The sequence below is a fragment of the Cetorhinus maximus genome, chromosome 12 (assembly GCF_964194155.1).
Source record: "Cetorhinus maximus chromosome 12, sCetMax3.hap1.1, whole genome shotgun sequence".
In the NCBI taxonomy this organism is placed as follows: domain Eukaryota; kingdom Metazoa; phylum Chordata; class Chondrichthyes; order Lamniformes; family Cetorhinidae; genus Cetorhinus; species Cetorhinus maximus.
Genome location: NC_135890.1, coordinates 23,321,977 through 23,344,307, shown reverse-complemented (window position 1 = coordinate 23,344,307; position 22,331 = coordinate 23,321,977). Strand labels below are relative to the sequence as shown.

General features: G+C 47.3%; 1 protein-coding gene across 1 annotated transcript in view; it reads right to left on the bottom strand.

The window, feature by feature from the left end:
* The window catches only part of kcp (kielin cysteine rich BMP regulator), a 129,591-nt gene that overhangs the window by 14,356 nt on the left and 92,904 nt on the right, over positions 1 to 22,331 (bottom strand). The window contains exons 34-50 of the mRNA XM_078552899.1: positions 21,550 to 21,640; positions 17,793 to 17,875; positions 16,227 to 16,400; positions 13,416 to 13,595; positions 11,195 to 11,459; positions 10,818 to 10,900; positions 9,768 to 9,935; positions 8,687 to 8,780; positions 8,082 to 8,255; positions 6,985 to 7,067; positions 5,846 to 5,966; positions 4,514 to 4,596; positions 3,590 to 3,689; positions 3,297 to 3,385; positions 2,790 to 2,892; positions 818 to 960; positions 87 to 259 (exon numbers count right to left, since the gene is read on the bottom strand). Coding sequence (XP_078409025.1) covers positions 87 to 259; positions 818 to 960; positions 2,790 to 2,892; positions 3,297 to 3,385; positions 3,590 to 3,689; positions 4,514 to 4,596; positions 5,846 to 5,966; positions 6,985 to 7,067; positions 8,082 to 8,255; positions 8,687 to 8,780; positions 9,768 to 9,935; positions 10,818 to 10,900; positions 11,195 to 11,459; positions 13,416 to 13,595; positions 16,227 to 16,400; positions 17,793 to 17,875; positions 21,550 to 21,640 — 2,207 coding nt within the window. The remainder of the gene's footprint in view (positions 1 to 86; positions 260 to 817; positions 961 to 2,789; positions 2,893 to 3,296; positions 3,386 to 3,589; positions 3,690 to 4,513; positions 4,597 to 5,845; positions 5,967 to 6,984; positions 7,068 to 8,081; positions 8,256 to 8,686; positions 8,781 to 9,767; positions 9,936 to 10,817; positions 10,901 to 11,194; positions 11,460 to 13,415; positions 13,596 to 16,226; positions 16,401 to 17,792; positions 17,876 to 21,549; positions 21,641 to 22,331) is intronic.

Genomic DNA, 22,331 nt, shown 5'->3' with positions numbered 1-22,331 from the left:
TAGAGGACGTCAGACATGCCAGACACCAGGATCCATTACCATCCTCTGAGATATGGTGCTTTACGGTGCCTGTGTGGGACACTGACCTAAAGTCCCCGCCCTCGCAGTCCTCTGCCAAAATGTAGCTGCACGCTCCCTGAAAGTGGATCATCTTTCCATCGAAGGTGAGGTAGTGAGGATCTCCAAATACCATACAGGTGGCAGGGCGGGGAATGCAGTGAGGGCAACACATTCCTGGGATCAGCACAGGGCTCTCATCCTAAAGAGATAGAGAGTGAGGCATGGACTGAACCCACACATGTTCCACATACTCCAGTTATTCATCGCCAATCCACTGAGTCCAAACAACTGGAGGCCATTCGCTCCTGGCTATCTGTTATTCTATGTATAAAACCCTCGAACCCCTCGATTAGATTCTACTCTGTAAATCACTCTGGGTATCAGTTATTTACATATAAACCCCAAACCACTCCTTTCGATCCCAGCCTGTAACTCACTCCAGATATATGTTCTTCTGTATATAAACTCCCTGAACACTTTGATTAGATTCCATCCTGTAACTCACTACCCAGGTACCCTTTTAATTTAATATATTCAACATATAAAGCCCCCCAAACTCCTTGATTACATTTCCGTCTGTAACTCACTTCCGGGTATCTGTTATTCTGTATAAACTAATTCAAATGCTGAGATTGCGATTGCACTTATGTTATCTATTCAAATTTGGTGAACGGCTTCCCTGACTCCAGCTCCTGGAGCTGATATGTGAAGTGTTAATCCTAGTCTCCCCAAAGACAATTCTCTCCCCTCAACCTACCGATGAGCAGGTGACCGGCGGGCAGTGTTCGGTTTGACAGTGGACCTCCCCAGAGACACAGGTGCAGGTGGTGCATTCATCCACTTCCCAGTGCTGGTTCGATTGGTAAATGCGTCCCTGGTAGCTGCAGGAAATCCTGGGATCTGTGGACAGGACGGAGCTCAGAGATATCAGTGAACAGAGAAATCTCCACACCCTCGGTATCTTCTCAGAGGGAATACTGGCTTCCTCTCCACTACACCACCCCCCCCGACCTGCTCAGGATCAATGCTCGGTATAGTCCTGAGGTACACACAATAACTGGTCTGCATCAAGTCAGTTAATTGCTACTGAGGGAGTGGTAAGGAGATGAAGGAGGGGGGAAGGGTTAAGGGCGGTGGGCAACGAGTAGCCTAAGATCCCTCAGAGATAGAGGGGTGACTAGCAACCAGGAGTCCAGTTCCACACCATGCTCCACTGGTGAGGATTGGAGTGGAATCAGCGCGTCTGATACTCGTGCATGAGGGTGACTGGGATCTGGGAATTGGGCTCCAGTGGTAGTCAGTTAATTCAGGGAAGGACTATTCTAATGCTCTCCTGGTGGCCTCCTGCTCTCCATAAACTTCAGCTCATCCAAAACTCTGTGACCTTTATTCGAGCTCACACCAAGACCCCTGTGTTGGCTGATCGACTTTGGGTACCATTCCAGCTACTCCTGGATTTTAAAATTCTCGTCCTCATGTTCAAATCTATTATGCATTCAGAATAGATTATATTGTGGGGGTGATGACAGGGGCAGGGGGCATGGGAGAATGCCCTGGGAACCCAGATACCAATCTTATGCTTGAGAGGTCAGGATTCCACAACACTGCTTGTATCTCAGGTACCAGATGGTAAAAGACCAAGGTACATCTGGTTCACCTTTCACCATCCTGGTAGTCACACAATACAAGGATAATGGGAGTTGTTGACTAATCATGGCAATCAATCTCTATCAATTAGTTTATAAGAGAGTCAGGCGCAAAGGGCTGAATTTTGACACTGGCATGGCGATCCCCCCCGTAGGGAGGAATTCCAGGTCGGGAACCCTGAAGAGCAAGTGGCGGGACATTGGGCCAATTAAAAAGATGCCTCTGGGAGCGCTGTTCAATTAGGGATGGTGGGTGGGCACCAGAGGTGGGAGGGCCAGAGTGGCCAAAGGGAAGTGTGGCCAGCAGCTCTGCCGAGAATGGTATGATTTATTTAGGTGAACAGAGAGGGAGGGGACATCACATGATGGAGACATATTGCATTGCTGGAACCAGCAAAATAATCCCAATGCCCAGAACTATCAGGTGGCTCTGACTGCAGGTGAAACATTTCCACTTGAAAGCCCTGAGTTAAAAGCAAAAGGCTGCGGATGTTGGAAATCTGAAATAAAAACAGAAAATACTGGAAAAATTCAGCAGGTCTGGCATGCTCTGTGGAGTGAGAGAAACAGAGTTAATGTTTTGAGTCCGTATGACTCTTCTTCAGAGCTCTGAACCTATATTCTTATTTAAAGTTAATGCTGCATATTAATTTCATGAGCAGCAGACACATTGGGGGTCCCTTGTGCTGCCAGGAAATTGCCAGTGCCCGGGGAAAATGGCGGTTAATTGGTGCAATAATGGCCTTAATCGGCTTTCCGTCACCTTTAGGAGGGTTGCCATCTGGGTTTGCAGCTCAGCCTGGGAAAAGCAACCAGAGGAGGGAAGACATCGGTTAGCCAGCCCAATGCACTTTTATAAAATTGTCCTCCCTGCCCCACTCCCCCCCAACATCCACCACCCATCCCTGCAAACCCACCTCAAAGGGGGCTGGGAAAATTCCCCCCACCCAGGTAAGGAAACTCACGGTGGAGAGCTTTGGAAATCATAGGTCCAGAGTCATCTCTTCACCCAAGTCTGCTACACACCACACAGGCCATGGCATCAAATCATAACCCCTGGCCCTGACACTAAGTTCCAGTTACCTTGGCACTCATAGCAGCATCTCCCTGGAGATCGGACCTTGATTAGACCATCGTGGCAGATGACAGATAGACATTCCTCGATGTGGCACTCAATGTGTCCGAGCTGTAGCAGACAGAGAAAAAGGAAACATTAGAAAGAGGGGACAATGAGAGAGAGAGAGAGACACACACACACACACACAAACACACACAGAGTGTGAGTGTGTGTGTGTGTGTCTTTCTCTCATTGTAGGAAGCATTAGAAAGAGGGGACAATGAGAGAGAGACACACACACACACACACACACACACACAGTGTGTGTGTGTATGAGAGAGAGAGAAATTGACAGAGAGAGAGATAGTAACTGAGATAGTGAGACAGCACCCGTGAGACAGAGGAAAAGACAATAACAGGGGGGGAGAGAGAGAGAGAGAGAGAGAGACACAGACAATAATTCCGAGACATAGAGGGAGAGAGAGAAACAATAAGAGGGGGAGAGAGAGAAACTGAGAGACAGTGTAACTTACATTGCAGGAACATGTGATGCATTCATCGATAGAGTCAGTCCAGGTTTCCCCATCAGAAACACGGCGATTTTCAGCCTCGATCACACATTCTACAGATTAAAGAGGAAAAGGGTAAGGTCAGGAACAGCACAGGTTAGATACAGAGTAAAGCTTACTCTATATTGTCCTATCAAACACTCTGAGGGTAGGTACAGCACAGCTTAGATACAGAATAAAGCTGCGGGAATAATGGGAAATAACAGAGATTAAGTGGAGTAATGATGAGTAAGGGGGATAATCGGGAATAATCCTACCATCACAAATTGGGCAGCAAGAACCTGCTGGAGTGAATTGGTCAGAGATCAGGCAGCTGAGCAAGGGGCAGCTCTGGTGGATACAGATCCAGGTCAAATCCTGCAACAAACACACAGCATCATTCAACGGTCTCATGTTCAGTCAGTCATGTACAGCCTGACCCCACTTAGTAACAAGATGCCTCTGCTCTCCGGCAGCGATCCCTCCTTCACTCCTCCAACATATTGTTGCAATGGCTTAGAGAGCATGCGATTGTCACACAGTCCCAAAGTGGTCACTGCAGGGCGGGCTCAGACACTGACCTTTTAGCCCAGGCTATAGGGTCAAATCCAGAGGGGTGAAGATGTTTGTTATCTTCTGATTTGCTCCACACTGAATGCTTGGGCCAGTCTCAGTCCCAGGCTTAATGGCCGTGGGTTCCAAAGCATCAAACCACTGCCGCAAGCACACACGAAGGCAAAAAGGAGCAGCATCAACATCAAACCTTTCCAGCACAGCACAGGTACCATGCAGAGTGAAGCTCCCTCGACACTGTTGCCATCAAACAATCCCATGGCGAGCACAGTAACATTATGACTCTGATCGAGTACAAACCCCAATAATGGGAGCAGGAACACTGGCTGATTTCTCAGTCCACAAACTCAGCGACACTGAGGCAAACTGTAGAATCCTGACTGGAGAGCAACTGATATTATTGAACAGTGAGAATGGGAATCTAGCTGACTTTCCCTTCACAATTGTGGGGTCCCAAGGCCCATTGTGGCTGTATTGATGCTGTGACTGAGTGTGGCTAAGTGGGGCCTGAGGGGTGTGGTGCCTGTGGTGATGGAGCCAGCCTTTAAGTATCTTGTCTTCTCACAGACAGCCTGCCCAGGACTCCTACTCCAATGCTACAAGCCTTTCTCTCTGGTTCTGGTGCTCACCTTGCACTGGCAGGTGTAACAGGGATCATCGGTAGCGAGGAGTTCACTTCCAACGAGGGCAGCAGTGCAGTTACTCAGAGGCTCTGCAATAAAGATAAAAGGTCATCAGTCCCAACCTCAATCACAAAACTTAATTGGCCAGTTTTTCAGATTTGGTCACTGACTTTTTGATGTCCACATATTATACAAAACAGGGACAATCCTGAACCTAGGCACACTGTCTCTTTAAATGGAAGGCAGTGAATGGCTTCAGCTCCTGAAGGTGTGTGTATATTCCCTGATAGCCAGATGCAAATTGAGGTGCATCAGGGGTTAGGAGATAAACTAAGGCAATGAATGGTAGACAGTGTGTGTTGACAACTGGCCACTCATGTGAGATATCATCCATGCCTCAGTTAACAGCACTCTTGTGTCCGAGTGGGGTCATCGTTCAATCCCCACTCCTGAGACTTGGGGGATATTCAGGCTAACAGTTGATTGCAGTACTAAGGGAGTGCTGCACTATTGGAAATAGTCATTGGAAAGACATCACTGAGGGAGTACTGCACTGTTGGAGGGCCAAAATTGAGGGAGCACCACACTCTGTGAGGACCATCACTGGGTGTGCTGCCCTGTTGGAGGGCCTATACTAAGGGAGTGCTGCACTTTTGGAGGGCCTATACTGAGGGAGTGCTGCACTGTCAAAGGTGCCCTCTTTTGGATGGCACGTTAAACTGTAGTCTCTCTACCCTCTCAGCTGGATAAAAAAGATCCCACTGCATTATTTCAGGGGGGCGGGTGGGGGGGGGGTGTTCCCCCTGGTGTTATGGTCACTATTTGTCCCTGAACCAACATTACTAAAAACAGATGATCTGGTCATTATCACGTTGCTGTTTATGGGAGCTTACTGTGCATAACTGACTGTCGTGTTTCCTACAACAGTACTTCAAAAGTACTTCATTGGCTGCAGTACACTTCGGGATATTCTGAGGTGAGGAAAGGAGCTTTATAAATGTAAGTCTTTCTTCGAATATTGAAAACCCTTCAAACAATTGGGTGAATTTATTAAATGATAATTTAGCTGAGAGATAGCTGCAATCCTTGGAGTACTTATCCCTGTGGAAGGAGATAGATAATGATAGAGGTGACAGAAAAATCATAAGATATCCAACATGGGTTCAGGAAGGGGCTGTCTTGCCAGTCTAACTGATTGGTTTTACTTGAGGGGGTGATGAAAGAGCTTGTGTTAGGGGTAAGACAGTGGATGTGCTGGACTTGTACTTCATCAGGGCTTTTGATATAATCCTCTGGAACTGAAGATAAAGTAAGTGGGAATGAGTAGCAGGCACTCACGGGCACAGCTGGGGCAACAGTGACCTGGTGTCGGGGCCAGGATCAGATTTCTCGGGCAGTCTACCAGGCTGGGACACTGATGGCGATAACAGCGCAGATGCTGCTCTCCGTCCACCATCACCTGCAGAGAGAGAGGATTTGTCATTAGTGGGACTCATTTTGAGGGATAGAGCAGTGGGGCAGTAACAGGGGGACACAAGGTGCGGGGACGTGGCGGCTGCTGGGATACCGTATGAAGTGATATCGGTTACCGGGGTTACGGTGAGTGGTGACACTCAGCGCACCCAACTTATTTGCTCAGTGTAATGTTCTGGGGAAACTCACTGACCCACATGACCTAGAAGTAAAATTAGTGAGAATTTACTCACGTGTTACTCACTACAGACACAATAGCTCTCTCAGCAACAGACTGTCCCCCACCCAGAGTCTCTGTACACAACCACCACCACCCTCCCCACAATCACAGACCATCCTCCTCAAGATCTCTGTACTCTGCCCTCAATCACAGACCATCCTCCTCGGGGTCTCTGTACACCGCCCCCAATCCCCTAATCACAGACCATCCTCCTCGGGGTCTCTGTACTCCGCCCCCAATCCCCTAATCACAGACCATCCTCCTCGGGGTCTCTGTACTCCGCCCCCAATCCCCTAATCACAGACCATCCTCCTCGGGGTCACTGTAACCCCCGCCCTCCCCAATCACATACCAACCTCCTTGGGGTCTCTGTACAACCCCCCCCCCCCCGATCCTACGAATCACAGACCATCCTCCCCATGGTCTCTGTACTCCCCTGCCCCCGCCATCACAGACCTTCCTCTCCGAGGTTTCCAAATCCAAATCCTGGAACCTTACAGCGCAGAGGGATGCTGCTCAGCCCATCCTCCCTGTTGTGGGGCGTTCCCTCTGTCAAAAGTCTACGATATTGAATCAATCTGAACTATTATTATCTGTGGCTCTTTGTCGCCTTTCTAGACAGTCACACTCACTCTTTCCAATCAGACATTTATCTAAGGTGGAAGGATATTTCTACAAGCCTGTCTGCTTTCTCTAAGATTCTGTTAGATCCTACATCTTTGGGGAGGGGTTCAAAGTTCAGATTGCGACCCCAGGTTTGCTTCTGTGATAATACACATCTTACCTCACAGGTGCAGATCTCACAGGGGTCATCGGTAGGCTGGAAACTCTCGCCTGGGCCATACACACGGTTATTGTAGACGCAATCTGTTGGGAACGAAGAACAAAGTGAATGTTGGACAATGTGTGGGAGTAGCACTAATGAATGTTGTGTGGGATTGGCACTAATGGATATTGTGTGGGATTGGCACTAACGGATATTGTGTGGGATTGGCACTAACGGATATTGTGTGTGGAATTACCTCTAACGAATAATGTGTGTGATTGGCACTAACGGATAGAGTGTTGGATTGGCACCAGCAGATACTGCATGGGATTAGCACTAATGAATAGTTGTATGGTTTTCAGGTAAGGAAGGTTCATCCTTAGCTGTGGAGTCTCCCCGTGATCCACTAATTCAGATACGGCTGGGACCTAACCTTGACCTCTCCTACTCCTTGTGTGGGCCTCAGTACCAACCCAGATGGTACATTTTCACACTGAACTAGTCTTTCAAATCCTTTACAACCTGCTCTCCAACTGGATACTTTGAGTTAAAAATGGAATCCCTCAGTATTTTAGGGTATCAAGTGGCATAAAGCTTTTCATCCAGGAGCTAGACAGGGGTCAAAATGCATCTAATGTCTGAGGCCAGGCATCAACTCAAGATCCAGCTGGAGCCAGCAGTGTCCCAGAGATAGAGCTCACCTGGAGGCAGCAGTGTCCCAGAGATAGAGCTCACCTGGAGGCAGCAGTGTCCCAGAGATAGCGCTCACCTGGAGGCTGCGGTGTCCTAGCTACAGGGCTCACCTGAAGGCTGCAGTGTCCCAGCTACAGGGCTCACCTGGAGGCTGTAGTGTGTCCCAGCTACAGGGCTCACCTGGAGGCTGCAGTGTCCCAGCTACAGGGCTCACCTGGAGGCTGCAGTGTCCCAGCTACAGGGCTTACCTGGAGGCTGTAGTGTGTCCCAGCTACAGGGCTCACCTGGAGGCAGCAGTGTCTCAGCTACAGGGCTCACCTGGAGGCTGCAGTGTCCCAGCTACACGGCTCACCTGGAGGCAGCAGTGTCCCAGCTACAGGGCTTACCTGGGCAATGATGGGCACCTCCTTTACACAACTTACCTGCACAGAGAGGACAGCATTCTCCAGGCACATGGATCTGATTCACACATGGAGTGATGCAATGAATTTCGGCACAGGTTGTGACTCCATCCACACACATACACGTCATGCAGGGGATTGTGGGTGCGAACCAGGTCCCTCCTTCTTGGTATTCCTTCCCATTGTACATACAGCCTGACAGGGATGGCAAAAGGAGTTAGTAACCATTAAGGGGAGGGTTTATGCTAGAGTGTAACTGTACCCTGTACGTCCAATCCCATAGCCCAGTCCCCAATCCCTCCACATCACGTATATCTAGTCACCCATTTCCCACTGAAGAACTGGACCCTTAAATATTTTCCCTTCCAAGGATTTCTCTAATTCTTTTAAATGCTCCAACTTGGGGAATGTTTCCCATATTCTAATAACCCTTTATGTGGACCATTCTAACTTTCTTCTTTGTGTCTCTGGTATGAACCCTGAGATTCCACTGATCAGTGAAAACAATTGCTCATTATTTACCCCCTCAAACCCTTTCATCATTTTTCACAATTTTATTAAATTCCCAGAGTGCTGAATTTATCTGAAGTGGGGGTGGGGAGGGGATTGCAGGAAGGAGTCCTTACCTCGACACTGTGGACAGCAAGATCCTGTGTTCTTGACCTGTTGACCACAGCTAAGTGTTGGGCACTCAACAGGCAGACACAGCACATCGCCACCCTGCAACACAGCAATTATAAATCACAATGCGAACTAAGCATCTGGCAACCAAACAAAAGACAGGGGTTGGGGGCTGAAGGAGTGTGGGTTCTTAAAGGGACTGTTGGCAGCAAAAAAGGTCTCCTGACACGGGGTTTGGCCTGAGACCAGATTCTCTAGCAGATCACTGCTGGGGGAAGGAGGCTGCTACAAGGGCCTGTTCCCGGCACTGGCAGAGGACTATCAGCTCCCAGAGCCTCCTGCCACCATCCACAGGTTTATCCTAGCTAAGTGAGGAGGAAGGCAGGAAAATGGCTTGGAAATGCAGACCTAGTGCCTGGGCACCACTTACAGACAGCAGGCAGGAAGAAATTTCCAGCTGCACTCCCAGCGGATGGGGCCAGGGGGAAGGGGGTGGGCAATCCCAGTCGAGGTGCTGAGATGGGCATTAAACTTTGCCTGCACCACCACCATTGGTTTACCCTCCTTTTCCCACTATGTTCCTGTCAAATTTCAGGATGAGGGAGGAGTTTCCCATGGACAGGTCCTCAGGATCCTTTCACAATTCCCTTGGACAATCTGATCATTTGAGTGGTTCCATTACAAGGTTGGGAAGGGGGCATTGGAGTTTCAGGGACTTGTATATAACGCTGGCCCCCTGCAGAGGGGAAACCTGGCTGAGCTTTCAGCTGCCAATGACTGGGTCTCCTTTACACACAGAGCGAAAACCTCCCCCAGGGCGTTCTCAACACATCCACCACTGGTCTATCTACCAGTGACCAGTCCAAGAGCAACACTTGTAGCTGGTCCACATAACATGGTGTGAATCCTTTATTACCAGCCCAACATATATCCTCTTGTATGAATAGGAACTATGGGGCAAGGGGGTATCAGAGATCCCTTAGTGACTAGAAAGGGGAGAACTTCCAATACTGGATTAATGTAGCAGGTCTGTAGAGTCCCCTGTGGAGCAACTATCAGGAGTTTTGAACTTAAATTGGCCCTTACATTGCACGAGCAGTCTCTGCAGGGATCAGGTTTGAATGATTCTCCGTTCCCGTAAATATTCCCTTCAAAGTAACAGTTGAGGCAAATCGGACAGCACTGGCCGGGAATCCGAGCAGGATATTGACACATGACCTCGCACTCTGGCTCCAGGCAGGTCACCTCACCTTGCTGTAGGAAGTGAGAGAGTGAGAGAGAGTGAGAGAGTGAGAGAGTGAGGCTGGGAGAAAGAGGGAGAGAGGCCCTGTATTAGAAATCAACATGAGCATCAGAGGATGACACCAATATTAATGAGGCACTCCTTGGATATAGCTCTTGCTTTAGCCTTCTGATTTCAGACTTGATCGCCCCTTCTCAAATATGTTGAAATACATTAACAGTGAACACAGTGATATGGGTACTGACCCATCATCACAACATAAGAAAGGATTGCCACACACTAGACCCAGCGCTGGGCTGTACATAAACAGCTCCACACGGTGGCAGACCGTACGTAGACACAGTCCCACACAGTCCCGGACTGTACGTAAACACAGTCCCGGACTGTACGTAAACACAGTCCCGGACTGTACGTAAACACAGTCCCGGACTGTACGTAAACACAGTCCCGGACTGTACGTAAACACAGTCCCGGACTGTACGTAAACACAGTCCCGGACTGTACGTAAACACAGTCCCGGACTGTACGTAAACACAGTCCCGGACTGTACGTAAACACAGTCCCGGACTGTACGTAAACACAGTCCCGGACTGTACGTAAACACAGTCCCACACAGTGCCGGACTGTACTTAAACACAGTTGCACACATTACTGGACTCTCCCCATCTCACTTCACTTTGTCATTTCCCACCTCAAGTCTATGCCCAGATAATTGACCCATGTGGGTGAGAGATGGGAGGCAAGTTATTCATGGGGAGCATTAATTAAACTCTTTTGTTACTGTAGAAACCCTTCACTACAACAGTGTAGGTTAAGAGGAGATCTGTCGAGTCCCATTCTACCTCCCTCACTGCTGCTCCTGCCTATGAACTAACTGTTAATTGGTTACTTACCGTACACACACATGTGTGGCAGGGGTTTACTGCTGAAACCCAGTGTGATCCTCCTGCATACTGTTTGCCGTGATGGATACAGACTGTAGAAGGACAGAGCCACAGTCAGACAGAGACCAAAACATTACCACACATCATTGACAAAAGGGCCTTCCATAGGTGTTAGGCCCCAATGTATTTACATCATTTAAAGGGGCCTAATGCCTGCAAAAAGGGCCTGGTGTATTTAGTAAAGGGATAAACACCTGCAGAGATGAAGGGCAGGGAGTCCCACTGCTAAGTTGGTCGGCTTTGCCTGTTTTACATCTGATAAATGTGTGCAACACATCCCAATTCCCAGAGAGTTTGCTCCTGTCCTCTTTAAGGGTGGCACATACCTGGGCACTCTGGGCAGCACTGCTTCGGTTTGGTAATGGGCTCCGAACAGGTTACCTGAGGACACACGACTTCCAAACACAACACATTCCCATCGAGGCAGCTGCAGCGTTTACACGGGTCGGATGGAGGGAAGAAGGTTTCTCGGTCCTCGTATTCCACGCCCTCAAAGGAACAGCGATTGCACTCGGGACAACAGGCGGTGCTGGCGACTGGGTGGGTGCACTGCTTGGAGCATGGCATCTGCCAACAGGTCACCACTTCAGCCTGAGGGCACAACAGCACCATGAATAATAAAGTACTGAACCAGAAACCGCCCACCAACCTGGTTCTTCTCAAAGCCCCAGTAAACTCTCCCCTATCAACCACCATCCCCACACAGCCCACGTCTACTCTACCTCTTCAATCACCAACGCTTTCAGCCACTGTGCACCCTACCCCATCAATCGCCATGCTTGCCCAGTCCCTATACCCACTTCCCTGTCAACCTGGCGCCTCGCACAGTCCCTATATACTTTACCACAAGGATCAGTTCTTGGACTTCAGATATTTGCAATCTAGATCTGAGACTTAAACGAGGAGGCCAAGTGAATGTGCCCAGGTTTGCTGACGATACAAAGTAAAGCGGGAAAGTAAGTTGTGAGGAGGACGTAAAGGGGTTGCAAAGAGATTGGGCATGAACATGGCAGATGAAGTACATTGTGGAGAAGTGCGAAATTATCCACGTTGGCAGGAAATATATAAAGCAGATTGATTTTTTTATAAGGTGAGAGACTACTAAATGTTGGTTTTTGAAGGGATTTGGGTGTCCTTGTACATGAATCAAAAATGTTAACATGCTGATACAGCAAGCAATTAGGAAGGAAAATGGTATATTAGCTTTTATAATAAAGGGGTTGCAGGTTAAGAGTAAGGAAGTCTTGCTGCAATTATCTTGGGCCTTTGTGAGAGCAAACCTGGTGTACAGTTTTGGTCTCCTTACCTAAGGAAGGATTTACTCACCTCAGAGGGCTGCAACTAAGGTTTACTAGATTGATATATAAAACTGACAGCTTTGAAGAACCATATCCAACTCGAAAAGTTAACTCTGTTTCTCTCTCCTTGGATGCTGCCAGACATGTGTATTTTTCAGCACTCTGTTTTTATTTCAGATTTCCAGCATCTGCAGTATTTTGCTCTTATTTCACTAGATTGATCCCTGGGATGAGGGGATTTGTCCTGTGAGGAGAGATTAAGTAGACTAGGCCTATATCCTCTTGAGTTTAGAAAAATGAGGGATCTCATTGAAACATATAAAATTCTCAGGGGGCTTGTCAGGGTAGATGCTGAGGGGCTGTTTCCCACGGCTGAAGGGTCTAGAACTAGAAGCCATAACCACAGGCAGATGGCGAAATTTGAATAGAAAATCTGGAATTAAAAGTCTAATAATGACCATGAAACCATTGTCAATTGTCGTAAAAACCCACCTGGTTCACTAATGCCCTTTAGAGAAGGAAATCTGCCATCTTTACCTGGTCTGGCCTACATGTGACTTCAGTCTCACAGCAGTGTGGTTGACTCTTAAATGCCCTCTGAAATGGCCTAACAAGCCATTCAGTTAGGGATGGGCAATAAATGCTGGCCTAGCCAGTAATGTCCACATCCCATGAACAAATTTTAAAAAAGGATCAGGCATTTAGGATTGAGGTTAGGAATTTTTTTTTCACTCAGAGTGTTGTGAGTCTTTGGAATTCTGTACTTCAGTGAGCTGTGGATGCTCAGTTGATGAATATATTCATGAGTGAGATTGATAGATTTTCGGGCACTAAGAGAATCAAGGGGTGTGAGGTTAGAGCGTGAAAGTGGAGTTAATGTAGAAGATCAGCCATGATCTTATTGAATGAAGGGCCAAATGGCCTACTCCTGCTCATGTTCTTACCTCATCAATTGCCATTCTCCCCAGTCCCTGAACACTCTACCCTAACATGAATTCTACCTCACCCATGTAATCTCCTTCCACAGCTCCTGTACACTTTGCCCCATCAGTCACCCTTCTTCCACAGGCCATTCTGGATAGGTAGAATTGAGGGATAAGATGAGAAGGTGGGTAAGGTGGGGTTGGGGGTTGTTGGGCTGAAAGTGGGTTCTTGGGATTGATGTGGGGTTTTGTTGGAATGGTGGGGTCGGGGTTTGCTGGGATGACGGTCTTCTCCTGTTCCTGCCCGTTCTGATATAGTTACTTACCAGGCAGGTGCACTTTGAGCACTTGTCGGATGGGGAGTTGAAAGTGGCTCCGCTCTCATACACTCGCCCGAGGTAATTACAGATCCCAGTACACTGCGGGCAGCACTCGCCACGAGGGGTCACTGGATTCTGACACGTGACGGATGGGCAGGATACAGGCTCGCAAGTAACTCTCCCCTTCTGGAATGAAGCACCAGCACTATCATTAAAATCCTGGGTTCAATTATCTGAGAAGCTCATGACACAAGGTGAGAAACTGGCGATTGGTGTTCAATACAGAAATATCAAAAGCAGCAATGCCAAGGAGCAGTCGTTCTGATGCACGATGTTATGAAAATCAAGAGGTGCCCAGTGCCACACCCGATTCACCCATTCAAATTAGACCTGGGATAGGTCAGGTGAAGAGCAGAGGCCTCTGAGAAACTCACCCACAGGCAAGTTCCAACAACATCATTTGTTAATCGGCCAAATCAATCAAACCTGCCATCTCTACCACCTAGATGGACAAGGGCTGCAGACCCGTGGGAATTTCAAGTCCCCCTCCAAGTCACACATTATCCTGCCTTGGAACTATATCACTGTTTGCTCACTATCACTGGGTCAAAATCCTGGAACTCCCTTCCTGTGGAAACATCTTCAGCACATGGACTCGAACGGTTCAAAGGGCAAATAGGGATGGGCAAAAAATGCTGGTCTTGCCTGTGACACCCACAGCCAAGATTAATTTTAAAAAATCAAATTGACATCACACTCAATGAGCAACCTTTCACTTTGAATTCAACACAACAAATAATCCTTTCACAGTAGAGGTGGCCCGCTGTTTATTGTTAATCTTGAAAAGATATACAGCCTGATTCTTTAATGCACTGGGTGGGAGACTGATTAACGCTGCCCAATATCCAATAATCGAGCACATCTCTCCCTGTATGCTGTAGTTACAGCTGTCTCTGGCTGTGGGATGTTGCTGAGCTGTTCTCTCTCCGGCTGCTCTTCTCTGATAGAAGCCATGGGCAGGTTGCCCAGAGGCAGAGTCACAGCCAGCTTCTATACAACACATGCTTTCCACATAGAACTCCCAGTAGAATTGGGGATTTACCCTCATCCTGGTGTCCACAACCACTACCCAGTGTCCCGACTGAGACCAGGGATGTGTCGGAAATTGTAGGGACAGACCCGCACCCAATTACCCCTGGAGGCAGCAACACACTGGATGGGTTTCTACAGGACATTAGTGAAGGATGGGTATGAGAGTTACATGAACAGTAGCCATCATTGGCACAAAGACCAAGGGACCAGCTTAAGGTAATTCCTCAAGGAATAGAATATAAGAGCAGAGTAGTTATGTTAAACCTGTATCAAATCTTGGTTAGACCACACTTGAAGTACTGGGAACAATTCTGGTCTCCATATTACAAATAGCATATAGAAGGAGAAAAGTATAAACAATGATGATACAAGAATTTAGAGCTTATAACCATCAGGACTGAACAGGCTGGGGCTCTTTTCTCTAGAAAAGACAGAGCTGGCTTGATTGAGGTCTTTAAAATTATGAAGAGTTTTGACAAGATAAATGTAACGAATATGTTTCCACTTGTGGAGAGTCCAAAACTTGGTGCCATAAATATGAGATGTCACTAATAAATCTAACAGAGAACTCAGGAAAAACTTCTTTACCCAGAAAGTGGTTAGAATGTGGATCTCACCACCACAAGGAGAGGCTGAAGGGATTAACAAAAATGCATTTAAGAGGGAGCTAGATAAGTACATGTGGGGTAAAGTAATAAAAGGTTATGCTGATAGAGTGAGATGAAGTAAATAGCATGGGAGGCTGGCTTGGAGCATAAATACCAAAATAGTTAATACTGAGTTAATGGCCTGTTCCTGAGCTGTAAATTCTATATAATGGTGCAGCCTTGTCTGGGATTCTCAGAAGGATCACTTAGGGGCACTTCTCATGTACTGCTGTGCGATTCCAATCTTCAGTTCAATGCTCTGGACGGCAACTATATTGAAGTTTCTCCCTGGACTTTCCTCTGACCTGTTAAGTTTTAGATTAGAGTTTGTGCTTAACCTCAGGAATGTTCAAGTTATTCATTCCCAAATGGATTGAATAGCTGAAGTGTGGGAACCAGTAACATGCAGAGGGTGAAAGGACTAGGCAGACACCCATGAACTTGAAGACGAGCGTGGATTTCAATGGGGACTCCAGTCCCTTGCAGCTTGTTGCAGAGCCTGATTCCATTAATTCAACACACACGCACCCAGTGCATCAGGAGCCCAGATCTCATGGGCAAGCTGTGAAAGTGAATTCAATTAATCAGATAATTTATGGGCTGGCACCAGGAAAAATCACCAGAAAACCTACTGACTGTGGTAAAATCTCAAATGGCTCACCAGCGTCCTTCAGGGAAGGCAAGCTGTGACCCTTAACACAGTCTGTCCTACACGTGACTCCAGCCCAATCTTTTCTCTGAGCTGTGCAATTGGAAAATGTGCTGTGAAGGAGACAGACAGGCAGTCAACTGACAACATTCCCTTTAACATCTGCAGCCATGTCTCATTTTCAAAGGGACTGCGCAGTGTTACAGGCCAGTCACACACAGCAAACAGAAGTTAGAGGAAGCATTGCTCCAGTTCGAAGAAATGTTGCCAGTTTTCTAATGTACGCTGCATTTTATTGTAGTCTGCAGGCCCGATATACATGTGAAGCTGGTCAGAGTTCTTCCGCCCACCTCCCAGCCAGACAAACAAACACATTGTGGATAGGTGGGGCCCACTGACTGGGCTCACATGGTGATAACACCCCCTTACCAGACAGGTGCAGCGGTTACATTTGTCACTCGGGTCTGGGAACTTTTCACCATTTTTATAATCTCTCTCTTCGTACCGACATCCATTACACACTGGGCAGCCACAGAGATTCTTCATCGGGTGGGGACACAACACTTTCCTGCACTGTTTGGTGTCACAGATCACTTGTCCCTTCTAAAGTGGAAGAAGGAAATGAAATATTATTGTACCAGTTCCTGCCTGTCATAAATCCATGTGCCTGCCCAACAATCTCTGTACCCACTGCTCACCAATCCATCATTGCACCAAGTGCAATAATGACAGGAACAAATAGAAAAAATATAATGGCTGTTATTTTTTAAATACATTCTAGGCCATTTTAGAGGGAAGCTAAGAGCCAATCACATTACTGTGGGTCTGGAGTCACATGTAGGCCAGACCAGGAAAGAGAGGCAGGTTTCCTTCCCTAAATGGCATTATTGAACAAAATAGGTTTTTACAACAATCAAATATAGTTTCACAGTCACCATTAGAGACTAGCTTTCAATTCCGGATTTTATTAATTGCATTTAAATTCCACCAGTGCCATGGTGGGATTTGAATCCACATCCCCTGATCATTAGCCTTAGCCTCTAGATTCACAGTCTAGTGACACTGCCACTACACCACCTCTCCACTATCTCCTGTGTGAAGAGAGGGATCAGCTCATCACATTTATCCCACATCAAGTCTCATCCACTTGCTGTCAATTGTCAAGATGAACTGGGCCAGAACAGGGGAGAACTTCTGTTTATAAAGCACTTTAGTGATTTTGTTTTGAAATGCAGTCACTGATGTTGGCAACCCAGTCAATCAGTTAATACACAGTACGATCCCACCAGCAGCAGAGGGCAGAAATAACCAGTTTTGGATGGTGTTGTTTGAGGGCCAGGACACCAAGAGAACGCACTTGCTCTTCTTCAAATAGTGAAATGGGATCTTTTACACCAACCTGAGAGAGCAGACAGGACCTTGGATTAATATCTCATCTCAAATATGGTACATCTCTGACAATACAACACTTCCTTGGTACTGTCCTTTCAAAAGGGCAGCACTCCCTCAGAATTTCCCCAGTGCTCCCTCAGCACAGGCCCTCTGGCAGCACAGTGCTCACCAAGCACTGTGCCTCAGACTGCACAGTGGACAATGCAGCACTCCCTCAGTCTTGCATCATTTACAGTGCAGCCCTGCCTTAGTCCAGCACCTCTGGCAGAGCAGCACTCCCTCAGTAGGGCACCTTGGAAATGCAGCGCTCCATCGGTACTGCATCTCAGACAGCGCAGCAGTCCATCAGTACTGCCCTGTGAGTGTCAGCCTAGATTAAGCGCTCAAACCTCCGGATTAGGACTTGAACCCATGACTTTCTGACTCAGAGGTGAGAGTATCACCACTGAGCCTTGGCTGATACTAAGCAACAGTTGTTCAATATTCATTTCCAGCTATTCAGTTCCTGGCACACAGCCTCAAATGTCCTTACAGCAATATTGCATTTTGCTACTGAAGAATGACTGCAGTTTTCTCTTTTGCACGAAACCTGGAAGATCTTACCTGGCACCGACACTCCTCACATTTCCCTTTTGGAGCGGGGAATGTTGCTCCTTCCGCATAATCTTCACCCTGGAAATGACAACCTACAAAAAGACAGGGAATGGGGTAACTAATCAAAGGACAGCCACCAGTTGTGTGAACCACGCGGCACTCTGAGGCTGGAAAAATGCCCCTCGAGCGCGGTCTGGGAGAGCAGCCATTGGCCCCAGAACTGCACTGTAGTAAGAGCCCAGATCCCCAGAGGGCAGCTGGGAGTGGGGTAACTGGGGAAAAGAGAACATCAGCAATTGGAGATTGTGGATCATTAACTGTGTGTGCTGGGCTAATATACCAAACCTAAATCTTCCTTCAGCACTGCAGCATGATCAAAGACCCCCAACCAGATGAACACAGGAGTTTAAGAGGGCAGGATGTAATCCCTGGAGTCACTCTGGGCTGGACAGTGTCTTGGAAATTGCACATCCTAAGACATTTCTTTAACCCTCAAACAAACATTTCCGCAGGGATTTACCCAACACTCTTGTGAATGTGCTAGTCAAGTTACGGCCAGTGCTCATTGCACAGCACTCTCCACGTTAGTAGGCGATTCAGCCCCTCAAGCCTGTGCCACCATTCACTGAGATCATGACTGATCTGTATCCTAACTCATCTATTCGCCTTGGCTTCATATCCCTTAATACTCCTGGCTCACAACAATCTAGCAATCTCAGATTTAAAATGATTACTTAAACTAGCGCCTACTGCATTTACCTGGGAGAGAGTTCCACATTTCTGCCAGGCTTTCTGTAAAGAAATGTTTCATAACATTTCTCCTCAAAACCTTAAAATCATAACCAGGCTAATGTTGCTGTATTAAACTTCTCTGCCTGGGGGAAAAAAGTTTCTCTAACTACTCTATCAATTCCTTTCAAAAACGCCAATCAAAGCACCCCTTAAAGTTCTATATTCCATGGAATACAAGGCTAGTTTATGCAATCTCCCCTCATATAATCCTAAATGCCCTGATAATATTCTGGTGAATCTGTACTGCACTACCCCTAAGGCCAATATATCCTCTCAAGTGTAGTGCCCAGAATTGTTAACAGTGCTCCAGATGTGGTCTACCCAGGCCTTTGTATAGTTGTACCTTCATACTTTGTACAGTTGTATCAAAACATCTCCCCCTTTATAGACATGCTCTTTAGCAATAAAGGCTAGCATTCCAATAGTGCATGTATTCAATTTGCATTTCAATAGCACCTTCCATGCTCTCAGGAGATCACAAATGCTTTACAGCCAATGGCGTACTTTTGAAGTGTAGTCATTGTTGTAATGTAGGAAACACGGCAGCCAAATTGCACACAGCAAGCTCCCACAAACAGCAATATAATAATCACCAGGTAATCTGTTTTAGCCATGTTGGTTGAGCATTAATATTGGCCAGAGCTCCCTGCTCCTCTTTGAATTGTGCGATAAAGATCTTTACGCCCACCTGAAGGGACAGCTGGGGACTTGGTTTAACATCCCGTTCAAAAGACAGCACTTCCAAAAACGTAGCACACCTCGAGTGGTGTTTCTCCACAAGTGTAACACTCCAGACAAAAGGCCGCCTGCCCAAAATGTTAACTGCTTCTCTCTCCACAGATACTGCTGATCTGCTGAACATTTCCAGCACTTTTTGTTTTTACCTCAGTACCACACTGGGAGTCTCAGTATTGATTATGTGCTCAAGTTGCTGAATTGGGGCCTGAACCTAGGACTTCCTTAGAAACATAGGATGATATGGCACAGGAGCCATTCAGCCCATTCTGTCTTTGCTGACCCATCCAATTAATCCCACTCTGCCACTCTGTCTCTATAGCCATGCAAATGTTTCCTGTTTAAGTATTTATCCAATTCCCTTTTGAAAATTACCATTGAATCTGCTTTCACTACCCTTTCAGCCAGTGTAGTTAAAGGTCTCAGCAACTCATTGTGTTTAAAAGAAAATCTCATCTCTAGTTTTTTTCTGAGATTACCTTCTACCTGCGCCCTCTGGCTATCAGCCCTCCTGCCACTGGAAACAGTTTCTCCTTATTCACCGTATCAAAACCTTTCATTTTTTGAACACTTTTAGAAAATCTCCTCATATCATTCTCTGATCTAAGGAAAACAATCCCAATTTCTCTAGTCACTCTACATATCTGATGTCCCGTATCCCTGGTACCATTCCGGGGAGATGGAAGCATAGTGGTAATGCCACTGGACTAGTAATCCAGAGGCCCAGGCTAATGCTCTGGGGACATGGGTTCAAATCTCACTAGGGCAGCTGGTGAAATTTGAATTCAATTAATAAATCTGGAATTAAAAGCCAGTCTCAGGAATGGCAACCATGAAACTATCATCGATTGTCTTAAAAACCCAACTGGTTCACTAGTCTCCTTTTGGGAAAGAAATCTGCCATCCTTACCTGGTTTGGCCTACATGTGACTCCAGTTCCTCAGCAACGTGGTTGATTCTTAACTGCCCTCTGCAGTGGCCTAGCAAGCCACTCAGTTCAAGAGCAATTAAGGATGGGCAACAAATGCTGGCCTTGCCAGCGATGCCCACAACCCATGAAAGAATAAAGAAAATCTCCTCTGCACCCTCTCTAAGGCCTTGACATCTTCCAAAAATGAGAGGCCCTGAAATGAACATAGTAGTGCAGTGATTTATAATGGTTTAGCATAATTTCCTTCCTCCATAAAGCTAAGGATCCCTTTTATAACAGGCTTATCAAATTGGGCCATGAGTTTATATTATCACTCTTTACTCATCCTATTAGAACACATCACTTCACAATTCTCTGAATTAAATCTCATCCACCACGTGTCTGCCCACTTCACTAGTTCATGACCTTCTGAACTCTGTCACTATCCCTCCTCCATGTTAACACATTTCTGAGTTTTGTATCACTTGCAGATGTTCAAATCATGGTGCGTATGCTCAAGTCCTGGTCGCTAATATATATATAAAAAAAGAGCAATGGTCTTCATACCAACCTCTGGGGAACCCCACTGTTTACTTCCCAACACTATGAAAGCAACCATTCACCACTATTCTCTGTTTTCTGTCCATAAGCTGCTGCCACTGTCCCTTTAATCCCAAAGGTTTTAATGGGACCTTCTGATTCTGACACGAGATGCTATCACTGAGTCCTGGTTCAGCCTGCTGTGGATATGCTCCTGTTGTACAATCTGTAACATTACTTATATATAGAATGTTGCAGCACAGAAAGAGCCCATTCATTTTTATATTTAACTTGGCAATATCCTTTAGGTTCTTGGATCCTTCACTATGATCACCCCACGCCTCCTTTCGCCAGTGTGAAAAGATTCTGCAGTCGCTCCATAATTTCACTGCTCAAAACTACTTGTAACCCCTCATTATCTATTATCCCAGTTCATTCTTCACTATCCCAGCTCAATCCCCGCTATCTGAGCTCAATCCCCACTATACCAGTTCATTCCCCACTCTGTCCCAATCCACTCCCCAATATCCCAGCTTATTCCCCGCTCTTCCCCAGCCCATTCCCTGCTCTGTCCCAGTTGATTCCTCAATATCCCAGCTCATTCCTTGCCCTGTCCCAGCTCATTCCCCCTATCTCACTTCATTCCCCACTCTCCCAGTTCATTCCCACTTCTGCACATCAGTTCCCCCCCATTCTAATAACTGGATGTCTTTCCCATGATTCAGTGACCAGAATGGTGATCAGTAAGTGAGGCCATAGTATCAGACCGTGCTGGAGATTTACACTCACCGACACACTGGGGACAGTCACAGGGTCCGCTAATGGGATGGGAGCAGGGAGCTGGGGGACACAGCTTCCTCACACAATGCACCGAGCCCACCTGTAACACAGCACACAGCATAACCAGACTTAGAGGCTCCACATAGCAGAAACAAACACCATCGGGCAGTAAGTGGGGTAGAGGAAGCAATGGGAGGGATAGGGAGAGCGTGAGGTGAGGGAGGAGGGAGGGGGCGGTTAGGGTGGAGGGAAGGATGGCGGGAGGGGGATGGGAGCGGGATTGGAGGGTGGAGGGAGGGAATGTGGAAAAACCAGTTGAGACTAGTTCAAGAGTGAACCGTAGATTGCTCTGCTGGTCTTGCCAATGTAAGCTCCTGCCACCCACCCCGCCCCCCAACCCTGGCAAGTGTCCCTTAATTTTTTCCCCCAGAGTTGGTCACCCTGGTGAATTTGGCAATAGGGGTGGATGCGGCGGCACTGGAGAAGGCGGCAACAGCAGTGGTGGCACCGGAGGCAGCGGGAGAGTCAGCAACAGTGAAGCTGGCATGGAGACTGTGGGAGCAGCAACAAAACTGCCCCAGGGCAAGATATCTCGTCTGCAGGTGCTCCCCAGGTGGTTCTGAGTCAGCAGCGTACCAGGCAGCACAGCTCCTGCCCCATTAGTGCTGTAGTCAGTGGAGTGGGCTCCAGCTCAATCCCACCCAACTCACATTCCCGAGGGCAGGTGATGGAACCTGCCCGGTGCCAGGAGGAGCTGCTGGGTAAGATTGGGAGGCTGGAAGCAGAGAAAG